We start from the raw sequence: 18219 nt of genomic DNA on the forward strand, positions 1-18219 counted from the left end.
CTACAGCTACTTGGTGAACCGGTTCCAACCTAAGGTCACTCCGGACCCCCTTCTGGAACCGCTCCCGTTCCCCCAAGCCTTCAGCTATGTGCTCCTCTGAGCCCACATTAGCCTTGCTGCTCTCAGAACCTCCTGTGAAATCTCCACTCTCCACCTCGGTCTCTTCAGCATGCACATCCTTTATGCTAGACAGGTCCCTTTCCTCGCTAGGAACATCGACAGCCTCTTGCCGCACTTGGGGAAAGCTACACCCCTCTTCCCCTTGGGAACACCCTACTCCAGGGCTTGAGACAGGCTGGTCCTCCCCCTCCTGGGTGACTGCCCTCTCTTCATCCTCAGTAACCTGGGCTATTTCCCCCTCCCTGGTTAGTGGTGAGGTGGCTTCCCTAAAGTTGCCTTCCTCCTCCCACTTTCCTCTGAGGGTTTGGCTGCGGGTTACAGCATTGATAGAGTACTGGCCAACCAACAAATCCCGGCCCAGTAAAACTGGAACTGTCTGTTCCTTCATTACCCCACATTCAGAATAGGATTTACCTTCTTGTGGAGCTACACCCCTGAACTGCTTTCGGGAGTGGTCTGGCCCCAGTGTAAACCTTTTAAATACAGTGGCTTTATAGGCCGCAAAAGTTATCCCCCCATCTTCCATAGGCATGCTGTGATAGATGGCTGAAAGCTCTCCAGTCAGGTTGCTACAGAGGTAAGACATATAGTCTTCCTCTGCAATCCCCCACTGTTTGGCTGCCTTCTCAAAGTTGGAGAGGTATATGGAGGGGTCTTCTCCCTCTTTGTACACTGCAAAGTCTTTGGGGGTGACTTTGATCTTTTTGCTTAGTTCAGCTTCCAGACGTAGCACCTCAAGCTCATGGCAACGTTGCTCTTCCTGCTCCCGTCTGCAGATCTCAGCTTGTCTCAGCTCCCTCTCTTTTTGTCTTTCATCCCTCTCTCTTTCCTCCCGTCTGCGGATATCAGCTTTCTCTCTTTCCTCCTGTCTGCGGAGCTCAGCTTGTCTTTCATCCCTCTCGATACGCATTCTCTCCAGTTCCAACTGTAGCCGCAAGGTTGCTTCTGACTGGGTGGGGTGCACTTTTGCAGGTGCCCCTGCATGCTCAAGATGCTCCAACAGGAGGTCTTTCATATCTACTTCAGTCATGTTGTCACACTCCAGCTTTTGCTTTGCGCACTCTTCCTGGAGCTGTGGCTTTGTCATCTTCAGGATTTCCCGCCTCTTAGCACGCTCCATCCTAACTAACTAAACTTTCCCTACTCCAGTTGACCCGAAAAGAAAACAAAACCTCTGTTGCTTCCTCTGGGTGCTTGCACGTATCAAAAACCAAAAATGCCTGGCCAATCAAGTTCTCTGTTTGTTCTTATCCCACCGCTGCTGCCAAGTGTGATGGAACCGGCCCGATTCTGCCTTCAGACCCGGTCCCGTCAGCTCCCTATTGAGTCGCCAACTCCTGGAGGGAGCTATTTCTCCTTCTGCCCCTTGGGCTCGCTGCCACCACCTGCTCAGTCTAGGGGTTCAGATTGAGAGGAACAGGACTCCCAATCCCCCTCTCCAGCTATGAGGCCAGGCCTCAAGGTCCTCTGCCACTCTGCACTTGGGTTTCACAGAGACCTCAGCACTTCTTTGGGGCACCCCTGGAGGATTGGCACCTTATCCAACTGCATGCCTTCCCCCTTTCACCTGGGCCCCCCTTCTTAACACAGCGTGGTCTAAAGCGGTTTGGGGATCTATGTGGTACAGAGTTTGACTGCCAGCATTTAAAACAGCAAAAAAAATATTTATTTAAAAGAGAAAAAGAAAGGGAAAGAAAAACAAAACAAAAACAGTTGCATTTAAAAAGTTAGCACAGCACCCGCACAGCACACAGCATAACAAAGAAAAGTTGATTATAAACGCATCCTGCTGGCCCTGATCTAAACATGCCCTGCCCTTTTGGATGACTTACTTTGTCTTACTGCCTGGAGGCCTCATTTTCCTGAGCAGGCCTCCCCCACAGGCAGGAGCTCACAGGCAAGCAACCTCTCTTCCAGAGCGCCAGCTGCAAACTGAAAAACTCTTCCTCCTAACTCACATGCAGAGAACAAAAGAACTTCCTGCCTCTCTAGGAGGCTTTCCCCCTAGAGTTGTTGGTTTGGCTCTGGAAGGGAGGGGGGGTTGGAGGGAGGCTACAAAGCCTGCTGGGGAATTTACTGATCCCTGCCAATGAAGCACCAACACTCTAAGATGGTGTTTCTCCACAACTACATAAAGATCAACCCCTGAAAAAGCATTAAAGATATGCTTGGGTGGTGGCTTTTGGCAAATATTCTCTAGAGAATGGGAAGGTTTTTAGGGAGAAAGTGCTGACAGAGACACACATTCAGTTAGCAAGGAAAGTATAGACCTGTCAGTCATACCATAGTCCCTTTGAATAAAAAGCAATACAATGGTTTTCATGAAAGATTAAGCTATTTTCTGCCAAGGTTAGCAAATATCCACAATTAAGCTGAGACTGAGCAAAAACTGTAACTGCGACCCAATAAAGCTGGTCAACAGAAACAGTGAAGCAAAGAGATGCAATTCTCCAGAGGCTGGAGTAGGACAGCCCTCCACTGCATAGGCATTTCCAAAACATCTGGCTAGCCTAGTGTTCAACATGCCAAGCCACAAAGATGCCATCAATTTCCTCAGGAGACTTTCCCATATCCTAGTTAGACCTTGCTGCCAGGAAACTGTTTCTTCTGTTTCATTCTGTTATGCCTTAAAATTCTGTCTGCTCTGAAGTGTCCTTAGCATCTCCTTTGTTGTCCTCACAAGTATCCAGTAACTATGGCTCATTCTGCAGTTGCCCCAGTTTAGTATATCCCTTATCAACTCCTTTTTGCCCCCCCCCACCCCAGTTCTTTAGCTTTCTATCAGTTGTGCTCTTTCAACATCTTTCTGTGACTAAAATGGCCAGATGTAGACCTGCTATTTTGATTATTAGTCTGATAACAAAGACAGTAAACATTGATGTTTCCTTATTATAGAATTTAGCAGAAATAGAATAGCAGGACTAAGCCCGTGTAGCTCATTGATGCATGCTGGAATAGGCTCGTGAGATCCTTGTTCAAATCCTGCTGTTGGCTGATCTGCTAAAGGGGTCTCTGTCAAGTCAGCTTTCCTCAGACTTGGCTCATCATTTGTATAATTGGAATGACACTGACCTACCTCACAACATTCTTGTAATGATGAATAAAATAACTGTAGGACAGTTCCTGTACACAATGTGCTATAAGAACTGACAACAACAACTAAGAGCCACCCAAAGCTTTGCTATGAAGTCTACTCCAAATACGGAACCACCTATCAGTCAATCAAGAAGATTCCCATCTGTTAGTCTCTTTTCCACACTATTATCTTTATCTTCTCTTCTAGCAATCTGGCAATCCACCTAAAAAGCTTCTTTAACCCATCTACATGATAAAAGTTATCATGATAACCAGAAGGAGACATAAAAATTCAACCTGAACAATTGTTCAATACAGAGCAAAGATGTCCCATGGAAAAACCTTTCCATCAGAATGCTTCCAAGGTAGCACATTACACCAGCAAGAAGGAACACCCCTAGGCTGGTTTAAACATGAGGGTTTTGAATATGCTCTCCTTAGCACGTAGCAAAACTTGTGAGTGGAAAACGGTGGCAAGGTTTCACTCTGAAGTCAGCAGTATATTATAGGCTACCTTTAAATCCAAATGGCCAAGGCTTCAGCTGAAATAAAATGAAAAGACTGCAGGAATTGCTACAGCAGATGTGCAGAGAAGTACCTCTTCTCAAAAGGTATAATGAGCCAGAACTCAAAAAGGTAAGGTTTAAATCATGATGAAATGCTGTTCAAGCAGACACACATACACACATCACCACACCTCCATTTCCTTGAGAACAGGATGGTCTTCTATTCCTGGGAAGAGGACCCTCATGGCATAGGTGCGATAATCCAAGAAGGGGATACCAGCCCCATCCAAGTCATTGGTCAGCTCATGGATATCAGTCTGCAGCTCTGCAAAAGCTGGAAAGGAAAGAGTAGATTAAGACACCAGTTCCCAACCTAGTGGATCAACAGGGTGTGGCTCAGTGGTAGAACAGCTGCTTTGCAATTGCATGCAAAAGGCCCCTGGTTCAATATGTGCAATCTCCAGTTAAAGGGATCATGTAGTAGGTGATGTGAAAGACCTGAGACCTGGAGAGCTGCTATTAGTCAAACTAAAACATACTGACTGTGACAGACCAATAATCTGACTCAGTATATGACAGTTTAATGTGTTCAATAGATTTAATCCTGCCTATAAGGACTAAAATCTTGCCTTGCTGTAACAATATTTCCAGCTTTATTTAGAGATCAAAGGGAATTAAATACACATTAAACTAGTAGATTCTCATCCCACTAGAGCAGGGTTGGCCAAACTTGCTTAATGTAAGAGCCACAAAGAATAAACGTTAGATGTTTGAGAGCTGAAAGACAAGGGAGGGAGGGAAATGGTGGGGGGGAGATAAGAACATAAGAGAAGCCATGTTAGATCGAAAGCAACTTTAAATACATTCTCCAAGCTGCTGGCTGGCTTGGCTTGGCAAAGTGATTTAAAGGGAGAAATACCTTTTCCAAGTTAGGTGATGAGGTGGGGGGGAGGGTTTCAAGAGCCACACAATATGTGTGAAAGACCCACAAGTGGCTCCTGAGCCACAGTTTGGCCACCCCTGCACTATAGCAATAGGAAAGCCAAACTGTATGCAGGTGAAGTGGCCTCTGGAATTACATAGTAGGAGCAGGAGAGGCAGAGCGAGAAACCAAGATGACTGGAATTACAGAAACTGAATAGGAAGGGATTCCTCCAATGACACCATGTCCAATCTCCTGGTCTTGAAGCATAGCAGGCAGACAAGTGTGCAGCCTGAAGGCTAGCAGCTTGGCACAAAATTGTCTTTCTCACTCTGCATATAAAAGGACAGTGAGAATGACAAAATGCAGCCAGAGATTTTTTAAAAGAGAGTGCTGGAGGAAAAGAAAAAAGTTCGAAGTCACAAGAATGCCATCATTTCGTTTTGCTATCACAACTTGCAGACAGAGCAAGACGTTCATGGGCTACTGCTGGATGGAGTTGGGAGGCTAGAAATGTCATCCTGTACCTTTAATTGCGCCTACCAGGGGAAGCAGGTTGTTTGTGTGCAAGTTCCTGGGCTTTACAAGCAAAGGCAAAAATGAGGCGGGGGGGGGGGGGGTAGAGGAAAAAAAATCAAATTAATGGCACTTTAAAGGAAGCTGGAAGCAGCAGAGGGCTGTAGGCTGATCATTTTGATGAGAAAAAACAAACCGTCAGCTTGAAAGGCACACTATCTTATCTGTAACTAGTGGGACTAGAAAAGAGAAAAGGCAGAGAAGATATTGCGGCTTTTAATTAAAAGCAGATCCTTTTATCTGCCAGCTGTGGAAGACAAGGCGAAATCCCCTCCATGCGCTCCCTCCCTCCCTTTCCAATCCTCTCTGTCACTATTTCTATCTACAGGGCTATTTTTTCCACTTCCCCCTTTTTTATTATCTCATTTTAGGTGCCCGCTTCTGTCACAGCCTCTGGGCCAACTTGGAGTTGGCAGGGTCACAGCCCCAAGCACTGGCTTGTGGTGATAATGGGCAATTAGGTTTTATCAGCAGGATCAGTAGCGGCATTCTCTCCAATTTCTCAGCATCTGTCTGTCACATAATAAGAGACCCACAGCCTTTTGCAGGCAGGTTCCTCTCTCAGCCCCTCTCTTCGTTTCAAACTTTTCCTCTTTAAAAAAAAGAAATCTCACTACCTTCCCCCAAATGGTATGAAATACAAATAAACCACCTGCAATAAAACTGTTTCGCCTGCCCCTATTCCGTTCCCAAAAGGCAACCCATGGAAAGAGGGACCAACTTTGCAGCAGACCCAGGACTGCAAGAGCTCCTGGGATGCCTCAAACACATTCTGGAAAAAAATCAGCTTAGTCACTGCCTATCCATGGGGGAGGGGGGGAAGATTTACACAAGCCCAGCCTATACTAGATGGTGTTCATTCTCCATTCCTTGTCATGCATTTTACCTATAACATCCTGGCTTGGCTCCTAACCTTCACTTCCTTGTGCTCCTCTTTGACTACTGCAGAGGCAGTTCTTTGCCATGCAGCACTAGCTGCCCCTAGGACTAAGTGCTTTGTCACTCACTGGAAGGTGCAGGTCTTGTGTGAGTGGAAGCTCCTAGAGCAGGGGTGACCAAACTTGCTTAACAGAAGAGCCATACAGAATAAACATCAGATGTTTGAGAGTCGCAAGACATGAACAAATATGATACATGTCTTTATTAAAACTCTTAATAATTTCTTTGCACAGAAAGATAAAACACATATATATGCACTTTACAACATGATCATACTAGAAGGAGACTTTTTAAAAATACAAATGCTGGGTATAACAGTCCCTATAGGACAAGCACAGGGAAAGGTTAGGGAGGGGTTTTTTGCACCACCAGGAGAAGGAAACACACATGTACCAAATAAATAATTGACCACAGTTTGCATCATTATGCATCTCTCTTTGCCTTGACACCAAGGTTAATGTTAGATGGCTTTACTATTACTATAATGTTAAGGCTTTACTATTACAATACAGCTCCTACAAGAGCTATGCCACCCACTTTAATTCTGTCTCTCCTTCCAGTGGCTCCCTTACCTCTTGCTCTCTCTTTCCCTGCTCTTGGTCTCTGGGTGACCTCTGTGGTGGTGGAGATGAGCTTGAAGGTCTGCCTATTCCCCCCTCTCCTTCCCTACTTCACACATGGTGGAAATAGTCACCCACCTATAGGGTCAGAGCTCAGAGGCTGACTGAGGTCCCAAAGCTAAGCATAAGCCTGTGCAAAGTTCCTCCCCAGCCTCTGGGAGCTGCACAACATGTGTAAAAGAGCTGCATGTGGCTCCCGAGCTGAAGCTTGGCCACTCCTGTGCTAGAGCAAAAGGAATAATGTGCTCCACAGCTGAGGACTGCCTTCATGGCAAAAAGGCAGGCAGAAGCAAGTGTTCAGATCCAAGCCAATGACAGCCAATCATGAATACAGTGACCACCCAACTACAGAACTAGGACCTAAGAAAACAGAACACAAAGTGAATATGTAGATATATGAACCATATCATCACCATATAACGATATGCTCAGATTTAAGTTGATTTCAGTATTGGTACTACAATATGTGGTAGAGATGTTACTGGGGTTTTTAATCTTACAACTGATAGGTATGTTCTCAACAAGATTAAGTCAAGGTCCTAAGCAATATGTCATCTTTTTAGGTAGAACCTGAGACTCCAGGATACATGGATACTGATCCACCCTTTCGCCATGGACCATACATTGTATTTCCCATTAGATATAATGTTAGATGGCTTTACTATTACAATGAGCCACTTTTTGGGGACATTTATTTAATTTTATTCCGTTTTTATCATATCCTCCCCTGCAAGTAGAGCTCAGGGCAACTGACAATATATAAATGCAACAACATAAAAGTTTTAAAACATCATACAATAAAAATCAGTTCAATATAACATGATGTAAGGCACAAGATGGCTCCAACATGGTCAGATTACTCAGAAATTCCCATGAGATGTGAACTCTGATGGTTTAATAGTTTAATGAAAAAGAATGAATAGAAACGCTGGTATGAAAATCCATAAAATGAAACATGCGTGCAGTTGGGCAAAAAACACCTGTGGAGTAAGATTGTGGCAATCTCCACCCCCAGCCCCTGTTGCTGATAAGTGACTGCGGAAGCAATCCTCTGTAGGTCGTCTGAGAAGTAATTCCCATATTATTCAATGGGGCTTACTCCCTGGCAAGAGTCCTTACGACTGCAGTCGGGGACAGATCCAGTGGGTCTGTCACTGTCATGTATAGTTTAAACCTAAGAATGAGCCCTTAGAATATTCTTTCAGCAGTTACAGCAACACATGCCAAGATGATAACAAAGCAGGAGCTTTCAGCTGCAACCCACAAACTTCTTATATCGGAGTACGGAACTTAATCCCACTAAAGCCATGAAGCAATCCACGGACTGCAGCCTTCGCGTTAAATTATAAAATCCTTAAACACCTTTGCCATGGCAGGTTTGATTAGAGAGAAACCATCCATAAAACAAGTTTATTCTAAGAAATACATAATGCAGCTTATGTTATAATGTCCAGTAAAAAGCAGTCCATGGGATTTAGCACAGGAAAAATTGTATATGCAAATGTCAGTGGGGGAAGAAAACAATAAAGGGGAAAAGACAAACTTAGGAAAGATGTATTTTTTTCAGGGTGCTGAAATGTTTGTAACATTCTCAGTATGCTCTGCCACACTGCTTTTTCATTTTGACAATACTTCTTTATTTACTTAATTTATACCCGCCTTTCTCCCCAATGGGGACCCAAAGAGGCTTATATTGTTCTATCCATCTTATCCTTACAACAACCCTGTGAGGTATGGAGAGGCTGTGACTGGTCCAAAGCCACCCAGGAAGCTTCTGTGGCAGAGTAAGGATTCAAAGGCACATTTCAGAGAGTTCTGAGTTTGTGTGACCGCTGAAAATTCTGAGTTTGTGGTTGCTGGGGAAATGCTGTCTGTTTGGTTTGAGTGGGCTGAAGGTGAAGGTGATTGTTGCTGATCGATTAGGAGTGGCTGTGTTCCCCACCCTCTTTGCATTATTAAGCTGAGCCTTGCCAGAGGCGCGAGCCAAAGGACGAGAGCTAAAGGGCTCTTGGTCTGGGGGCTGTGTAAGGACCAGGAACCCAGATCCCTAATTTCCTTGTGCTCCCAATAAGGTAAGTTGACCCTCCAGAAGGGGAGCCACATAAACAAACAGGATTTAAAGGGGACTGTATATTTTTTTAAAAAGCTATCATTAAGATAGAATGCCACCAGGGGGGTGGGGGCTTTCCAGTGTTTTGTACTGCATGTCACATGTATGACTATCTGCCCAAAGGACAGAAGTCTTGGTGTGTTCTCGAAGCAAGGAGCTCCTGGTCCTCAGGAAACGAGTTTGTACCCTTGAAGCCAAGGTGACTGACCTGGAGAAGCAGAGACAGTCAGGCACTTGGGGACATATTAGATGAGCCCCGCTCTGAACGTGGCAGCCCTGTTGCTGCCAGGGATCATGAGGGTCGAGAGGGAACAGGGCACTGTGCTGAGGATAAGGGGAATGTGCCCTCAGAAGGGACCTCTTCTTCAGTTAGTGAGCGGGAATCCTTTCGCGCCAAGGAACCATCCCTGGGCAGGGAGAGAGGGGGGTGGTCTTGGTAGTTGGTGATTCGATCCTTAGGCAAGTAGACAGCTGGGTGGCAAAACCGCGTACTGACCGTATGGTGACTTGCCTGCCTGGTGCGAAGGTAGCATGTAGTAGATAGGCTGATAGACAGTGCTGGGGAGGAGCCAGTGGTCATGGTGCATGTTGGCACCAACAATGTGGGGAAATGCAGTCGTGAGGTCCTAGAGGAAAAATTTAGGCTGCTAGGTGGGAGGCTTGAGGCCAGGTCCTCCAAGGTAGCCTTCTCAGAAGTGCTACCTGTTCCACGTGCAGGGCTGGAGAGACAGGCACAAATTAGAAGTCTCAATGTGTGGATGAGACAATGGTGTAAGGAGGAAGGGTTTAAGTTTTTTAGGCACTGGGATGCTTTCTGGAAGAAGCAGGAGCTGTACAAAAGAGACGGTCTCCAATTGTCCCCAGATGGAACCAGGCTGCTGGCGCTTAAAATCAAAAAGGTGGCAGAGCAGTTTTTAAACTAAATCTTGTGGGAAAGCCGACAGGAGATGAAATGTCTCTGGTTCGGAAGGACTCATCTCAAAGAGATGAAGGGTTAGCTGTTACTTTTGTACCGGGTAATGGATCAGAGTTGTCCACTGAGATGGTGACAAACATTATGGAGTGTCTGCCAAAGTCTCGAGGCAGCAGGAGGAAGGTTGCAGGCCTAACTTGCCTGGGAAATTATAGATGTTTGTATACAAATGCTAGAAGTGTTCGAAGTAAAATTGGTGAGTTGGAATGTTTAGTGTTGGGGGAAACATAGACATTGTGGGAATTTCAGAAACTTGGTAGAATGAGGAGAATCAGTGGGACACGGTGATTCCTGAATATAAGTTATATCGGAAGATAGGGAGGGAAGGGTTGGAGGTGGGTTGGCTCTGTATGTCAGAGAGGGTATACAGTCCAGTAAAACTGAGGTCAAAGAATTAGATTCCCTTCTAGAAATGCTTTGGGTCGCAATAGAGGGCCCAAAAGGAAATTTAACTATGGGAGTTTGTTATCGCACACCAAATCAAAAGATAGAGGACGATTATAATATGATGGAACGATTAAAGACAGCGGCTAAGCGTAAAAACTGTGTCGTAATAGGTGATTTTAACTACTTGCAGATTGATTGGGTCAATATGTGTTCACGTTAAGAAAAAGAGATTGAGTTTCTAGATGCTCTCAATGACTGTGCTATGGAGCAGATGGTAACAGAACCTACCAGGGGTGGGGCGATCCTGGATTTGGTCCTAAGTAATGCCCAAGACTTGGTGAGAGATGTAAAAGTGATCGCACCGCTTGGGAGCAGTGACCATAATGTTATTAATTTCACCATCTGTATAAATAGAGAGTTGCCAACGTCATGCTGGGAATTATTAGGAAGGGAATTGAAAACAAATCAGCCAGTATCATAATGCCCCTGTATAAATCGATGGTGCGGTCTCATCTGGAATACTGTGTATAATTCTGGTCACCGCATCTCAAAAAGAATACTATAACATTGGAAAAAGTCCAGAAAAGGGCAACTAGAACGATTAAAGGGTTGGAACACTTTCCCTATGAAGAAAGGTTGAAACGCTTGGGGCTCTTTAGCTTGTAGAAACGTCAACTGCGGGGTGACATGATAGAGGTTTACAAGATTATGCATGGGATGGAGAAAGTAGAGAAAGAAGTACTTTTCTCCCTTTCTCACAATACAAGAACTCGTGGGCATTCGATGAAATTGCTGAGCAGTTGGGTTAAAACGGATAAAAGGAAGTACTTCTTCACCCAAAGGGTGATTAACATGTGGAATTCACTGCCACAGGAGGTGGTGGCGGCTACAAGCATAGCCAGCTTCAAGAGGGGGTTGGATAAAAATATGGGGCAGAGATCCATCAGTGGCTATTAGCCACAGTGTGTGTGTGTGTGTGTGTGTGTGTGTGTGTATATATATATATATATATATATATATATATATATATTTTGGGGGGCACTGTGTGACACAGAGTGTTGGACTAGATGGCCCATTGGTCTAATCCAACATGGCTTCTCTTACGTTCTTAAATCTGGGTCTCACAGATCCTAGTCTGACTGTCTCAGCACTATACCATACTAACTTTCAGTCATGAGTGCTGGAGTAAAAACAATGTTGTCGTCTCAGTATCTAAATCTTGTGGTATAGGAAGAAATATCTTAGAAACTGGGGGACCAAACAAAGAGCAGGAATAATCTACTGAAAAGGCTGGGCTAAAATGAATAGATCCAAAAAAGAAACTTCAGTAAAGACCACAGAACACAGACAAGAGGGTGCAATAATGGGCCAGACGGACTTACCTTCCTTGCACTCCAAGGCCACCCGGGACTCCAGGTTGTCCATCTGCAGTTGCAAACGTTTGAGAGTGCGATCAGCATCTCGGGACTTTCGCTTGTATGCAATAAGGACAATTATGATGATGAGCAAGAGAAGGCCCCCGCCTCCACCGATGCCAATGATGGCCGGGAGGGTCAACAAGTTGTCTGAGTAGATCTGCAGCGTTCCTGGAGAGAACTCAAAGCCACCAGCCTTGATCTGGAAGACACGAGGAGAGAAAACCGACAAATAGCAATGACTATTGTGCTACCATTTACCAACGGCACCGACTTGGAACTGAAACAAGAGGGTGCAAGAATTGAGCATGTTTCTAGGATGCTAAATATCAAGCTGACAATCCCAAAGCACTGACAGCTAAGAAGAGATATGGGGGTGTTTGTTTCTCTTGCTTACAAAAAGGAAGAGATGGATGTGGCCAGTAAATAATAGGAGGAAACTGAGAAGCATGCAAGAAAAGGAATGTCAAGGAAGGGTATTTGCAAACTATAGGATACTGTATTGTGGCTTACAGGACCCATGCCCTAGGGTCAGTGTTCTTAAGGCTGCCATTTTTTGCTGCCTTTTGGAAGGACCCACTGCACAAAGAACATGGATGCAGTCCCCTTCTTCTCTTTGTATATTTGAGGACAACAGCAGCGTCACAGCTAAGTGCAGTCACTTAGAGTGATAGAGAATGCTCCTCCATGACTGAGATCTTTGGCTTTTTCTTCCAAGCTCCTGGCTTGTGTTTTCCCCCACCCAACTTTTTGGTCGACTGCTCAAGATCCCATTCTTGACAGTTGTGAGGTCATAAGTCTTACTGCCCTATTCCTAACTGGTGTAAGGAGCAATTGCAAAGCCTTAGCCTGCTACAGACGGGTCTGGGATCACCTTAAAGATGAACATATTTATTACAGCAATTTTCAGGAGTCAGAGCCCTTTCATTAGCGGTGCAAAGCATTGCATTCAGTTGGCAGAAACATTTATACCTTGAGTGACAAACAGGAAAAAGGTGGAGAAAAGCTTTGCCAGTCCCCGCCCCTGGCCACTAGTGGGGGATGGGGAAGGGGAGGTTTGCCAGATCCAGCTTGGGAAACTCTTGGAGATTTTGGGATGAAGCCTGCCATAAAGTCTACCCTCCAAAGCATCCATTTTCTCAAGGGGAACAGAACTCTGTACTCTTGAGATAAACTGTAATTCCAGGGGACTCCCCAGGTCCCACCCGGAGCTTGGCATCTCTAAGGGAGAGATACTATGCAGAAAAGACAGAAGGCCCAGTTTCCTAGGACAAGATGTGAGAGCCTCTGACAAGCGGTTTCTGCTTGCTGCGGGAAAAGTGGAGCACCAACTAGCAGCTCCACAGCAGCTTATGCAAAAATGGAGACGCCCCGGGGGCAAAAGGGCTCTCTACCCGGAACAAGCCCTAGTGCGAAATTAGTCTAGATGTTTTCTTTTGCCAGCACATATAGAGGACCTTGCAAAAATATGCTCTTAACAGGAAAGGTAAATGTAAGGGTGACTCCCTGCCAGCATTCTCTGTCACCCATAGATATCATCAGATTTGATTTAATGAGTCTAATGAATCATTAAAATAAAAAATACAATAAAATACTCTTGACATCTGCCATGGCACAGACTCCTTCTCCAAAGAATATTTGAAACTTTTTCCAGCTGATGACCTCTGCTGCCCCATGAAGATGGCAGAGCTGTGGAAATGTTAATGTTCACCAGTAGGAAAAGGACACCTGCCTTACTAGGGGCCTTACTGCTTTTATAAAGTAAAGGTCAGTGTGTCAGTATGAATGGTTAATCCAGCCTTACTAGGCGTATCCCAAGAATTGCAAGAAAATCTGTCTTCTAGTTAGCACTGGCTGCTGCCCCAGAAGGAAGCAAATGCAACAATGAGAAAAGAAAAGGGCTGGGCAATGCAGGGTTACTTCTCATACAGCCTGTCCAAAAGAGTACAAAGAGGTCCAATGGGATGCAGACACATGCTGGTATGTTGCCGATGTCTGCAAGGAGTAGGCAGTGAATTTTATGTCTTATTCAAGCAACATTACAACAACAGATGGGATGCAAAGTACATTCTCTGATGGATGAGACGCCTGGAGGAAGAAATGTTTTGGGTCCCTTTCAAGCACCCAAGGCCACGCTGAGCCCTCGTGTGCATTAGAATTGCTGTGCTGCAACCAAATAGACAACAAATCCTATTTAACATATTCAGGGAGTAGCTAGAGAAGCAGGTAAACAGCATAACTGCTTTGAGTCTTAGCCTGCATTTGCATTTCCCTTCTTCAAGCAATGGCTGAAAAAAGCCCCTAATTGCTGTGTAGTTCATCTAGGATGATCCTAAATATGAAGAACAGCCCCAGGGAGGGTGTGTATGGCAAAGCAATGGAAGCATCCAGTCCATTTGGATAGAACACAGGTGAGAAGCAGGCACATTCCAAACTTCCGGGAATGCTTGCCCTTGCATTGACATATCTATGCATGTATGCAGCATTATCCAAGTGGGTTCTCATGCTGCCTGAGGAGTGATAGACCCTTGCTTTGCCTTGAGAATATACAGCTAGATCCATAGGGAAAGAGGTACAGTGTGGCCACTGGTAACCATTCCACTCGCATGTCTCCTCAAACACATGGGAGTAGTATACCTGAGCCTGCCTAGGCGGGGCGGGCGGGATATAAATAAAATTTATTATTATTATTATTATTATACCACTGCTGGGTTACTTGCACTATCCTTCTTGTTCTGGGCTTGCTTTACTTCTACCTTGCTAATTTTTAGGGAGAGACAAATGTCCAGTTAAGGGTAAAATGAAACAGCAGCAGACAGACAAAACATGCCTGAGCTTCCTTCTCACTAGCATTAGAAATATTGGGTTAAATAGCAGACTAGCAGCAGAAGTTGTAAGGAAAGGATGGGTATTTGTCCAAGCTGAATGCAATGGGTGACAGAGTTCTGTGTAGTATACGCATGAGTAGGGAGCAGATAAGTAGGAAGGCCCTACTCTGGTTTCAGAATTGGGAAGGAGTGAGGGTTCTGGAAACCTGGTCTTCTGCCTTTCCTGGACCAGGCTAGGTGACTGATCCTCTCTCCTTCTAGCTTAGTCCCTTCCTCCCTAGGTGGATGTGGTACCTTCCCTTTTACAGGATTCCCTGGCCCCACCCCTACCCGGTCTGTATCCAATCCCCTTCCCCATGCTCCACCTGGAAGGCTATAAAAAGAAAATAATTTTGTAAGAATTTCACATGATTTATATTTATAGCACTTTATTGAATACTTTTTGCAAATAGAATATACATTTTACAGCATTTGGCTGTGAGCTTTTTGCTTCTGCTTTTGTTCTCACAAGGCTTCCTCCTTGTGCTGGCTGCTCCTTCCCCTGGCTGCTCAGGGTTGCCTCTTAGCTTCTCCCCTCCTGGCCTTCTCCAAGTCTGGGCTGGCCTTGCCTTCTGACCACACCCTCCCTGCTGCTGCCCAGCTCCCAGCTGCCTCCCTCTCCTGGTCTTCCTCATATTAGTGAGTCGGGGACCCTGCTGTCCTCAGCTTGGGCAGCTGGGGAAGGTCAAGCTGAGACCAGGTGGCAGCTCCTGACACAGATTTAGTACACAGAACAGCACAAACTAGATGCATTATTTGTTTTTATAGAACCACATGGGCTAGTAGCAGAATTTGGATTCAGAAAAGTTACAGAATCCAGAGGGCAGTGCATATAATCTGCTCTAACTATACACTGGGATCATTTGGGCCTCTTCTAGCAAGAAAATCAGAAGCAGTCGGTGCCTAGTGCAAAGCTATCATGTCAGTAACACAATACACAACAGGGGCCATGCCTGGCTTGCTTTACCGTCACTTTGTGCTGTCCTGTGAGGTTTGGTGACTCGCAGAGAAGCTGGGTTTCAGAAACTGTGAGGGCACAGGGAGTGTCACCAATAAGCACGGTGTAGTTTAGACGGGAATTTCCAGTTGCAGGAGGGAGCAGGTTGCGGCCCTTTAAAACAGAAAGGAAGTATAAAAGTTACTGGTTTTACTGGCAGGCTCTTCCCCTCATCCTTCTAGTCCATATCAGAGGTAGATCTTTCTAGTCTTCCTCATTTTCTGAATGCCAAAGAATGAGAAGCATCCCAACTCATCTTAAAGCAGATAAATGCTCAAGTTGACCCCAAACCATCCTTGGCTGAAAAGAGTAACAAAGGGATGACTTGTCTCAACAGGAGAGAGAATATTTCCCATCACCCACTCTGCCATTTTAATGGTATAAGCCCTGCTCTAGTACATTAATGTCAAGATTTTTCAGCTTACAGGAAAGGAGCCCCTCAATGCTCAATCCTAAACAATCCACCCAACAATGCAACTGTGAAATTGAGAGGAGGATACCTGAAAGATTAAGAGTCAAGATTCACCATGCATGTCTGAATTTCTGAGGTAATAGCTCTAAATCAATATCAGTATTCTTTCTCTCTCTTTCATTCTAGGGCTTCCAGATACAGTTTTCTCCCTCCAGTAGTCTTGCTGGAACCTACTGGGATTCACCAGTGCATTTGTTACAGGGCAGAATTTAATTTCTCTTTCTCTCCTCCTGAAGTGTACGGCTTCTCCAGTACAGCTCATTTAACATCTAACAAACACAGACTATGAAGCCAGAATTCTTGAGTGAGGAAATACCTCACATGACTGATCTTCCAAACTGTACAGGTATGGATTCCAAGGGATGGCAGGAAAGCCAAAAATTAGCCATGTACATCTTACCAACAAATGGAAAAAACAGGGAACACAGTTACTACAAGGAAGAAATACTTGTGGACAGGCGTGGAATTCTAGCAGGAGCTCCTTTGCATATTAGGCCATACTCCCTGATGCAGCCAATCCTCCAAGAGCTTACAAAAAAGAGCCTTGTAAGCTCTTGGAGGATTGGCTACATCAGGGATGTGTGGCCTAATATGCAAAGGAGCTCCTGCTAGAATTTCACCCCTGCCTGTGGATAACAGATGCCGAAATAAGGCTGAAGGGAGTTATTATTACCTTGAGGATGAGTGGGGAGCTTGGCTTAAGCTCCAACATGCCAGAAGGGAGAGACTCAAACACAGGGTCTGGATAATACACAAAGTTAGTTTTGTTGATGATCAGCAAGGCCTGGACATTATCCATGATAAAACCAATCTCATCCGGTCGGTCACCAAGCTCTGGGGGGCTCCGGTCCGGGTTGTCAATGGAGGGAGCATAGCACACCATGGTGGTGTCATTGAAGACAGTGCAGTTCTACAAAGGAATAAATCGCTCAATCAACATCATCTCTCACTGGTTTCATTGGATCTCAAAACCCAAAGCAAGGTCACGTGTAAGCACTTCCTGGAAGGAAATTTGTGCATTTTTTCTTTCCTGGGGATAGCAGAGCTCAATAAAATGTGTTTCCAAGGCTGGGGTTTCTAAATAGGAGAAAGTCGCAGTGTGGAATGAAGTGCTGTCTTAGGCAGAAAAATCAGCCGAGAAAGCCCAGGGTCCTTTTCACAGCTGGCTTCGGTGCTTTGGCCAAATCCCACTCAAAATCATACCATCTCACTCCTACCCTATAAAACAGAGCCTGAAGATGGAACTACTATATTTTCCCCAACTGTAATCTATGTAATAAGTGTACCACAGGCCTTTGCTGAGTAAAAACAGATTTAACCTTCTGCTTTGGAATTTATATTCATGCTACTGAAGCTACACCAATCACTAAAAAGGGCAAATGTCTCCAGTAAGCCTGAGTTCTCAAATTGTATAGAAATAGTCTTAATTTAACTGTGCACTGTCAAGGCTGCTATATGCTGGCCAAGCTGTCGTCATTGTGTCTTACCCGGCATTTCCCTTTGCTATTTTCTGCTATTTCCTATTATTGTTACCACAAAAGGTGATATATCCCAGGAATGCTCATTTCCCACTTGCCATTGTGGTTTAGGGAGGGTACAGGGCTGTTTGCGTAATTGCATAATGCATTCGCTAGACGCAATGGTACAATTCTCCAGGAAATTCACAAAGGAATGGGGAGAGGAAGGGAAAATGATCTGGGATGTGGCAGACAACATAGCTTGGGGAGATTTTTTTCACACAATGCAGGAGAATTAACCATACAATCAAAAGCCTGTGCCTTCCAAGCTAGAAAGGAACACTCCCACCACCCAACAATTCTGTATTTATATTGTTGAACAGCTGTCATATGCTCAAAAATGTTTGTCATGCAAAGATGTATCAGGGGGCACATCTCCAGACACAGCCTGAGACTGAAGGATGAGATACCAACCACTCTGAGTCCGCCTTGCGGAGAGGGTGGGATATAAATTTAAAATAAATAAATAAATATCAGCCCCCAAAGCTTGTTTGTTCTCAACTACCATGAGACTCAGGCTCACGATCACTGTAAGAGCCCTTTCAATGGAGGGTACATTTTGGAAAGATGAGATATTGTTTCTTTTTATTCTTTTGCGCAGGGTGCTTAAAGCATTTTCCAGTTATGGGGAGCAGGTGCAGTGAGAAAAAGGAAGGACAGTATTTCCAGTAACCAATTTCTTTAGTTGTGTGCTGTTCTACTGGCCTCTACTCAGGCTGGCAT

The 18219-nt window shown here is 45.0% G+C and overlaps 1 protein-coding gene across 8 annotated transcripts in view; it reads right to left on the reverse strand.

Annotated features, from left to right (window-relative positions):
* Positions 1–18219, reverse strand: part of PLXNA1 (plexin A1) — a 483656-nt gene that overhangs the window by 73528 nt on the left and 391909 nt on the right. For all 8 annotated transcript variants that reach the window (XM_060239681.1, XM_060239686.1, XM_060239682.1 and 5 more), the window contains exons 18-21: positions 16653–16889; positions 15478–15621; positions 11611–11845; positions 3893–4035 (exon numbers count right to left, since the gene is read on the reverse strand). In XM_060239681.1, coding sequence (XP_060095664.1) covers positions 3893–4035; positions 11611–11845; positions 15478–15621; positions 16653–16889 — 759 coding nt within the window. The remainder of the gene's footprint in view (positions 1–3892; positions 4036–11610; positions 11846–15477; positions 15622–16652; positions 16890–18219) is intronic.

Source organism: Heteronotia binoei, chromosome 5 (genome assembly GCF_032191835.1).
Source record: "Heteronotia binoei isolate CCM8104 ecotype False Entrance Well chromosome 5, APGP_CSIRO_Hbin_v1, whole genome shotgun sequence".
NCBI lineage: Eukaryota > Metazoa > Chordata > Lepidosauria > Squamata > Gekkonidae > Heteronotia > Heteronotia binoei.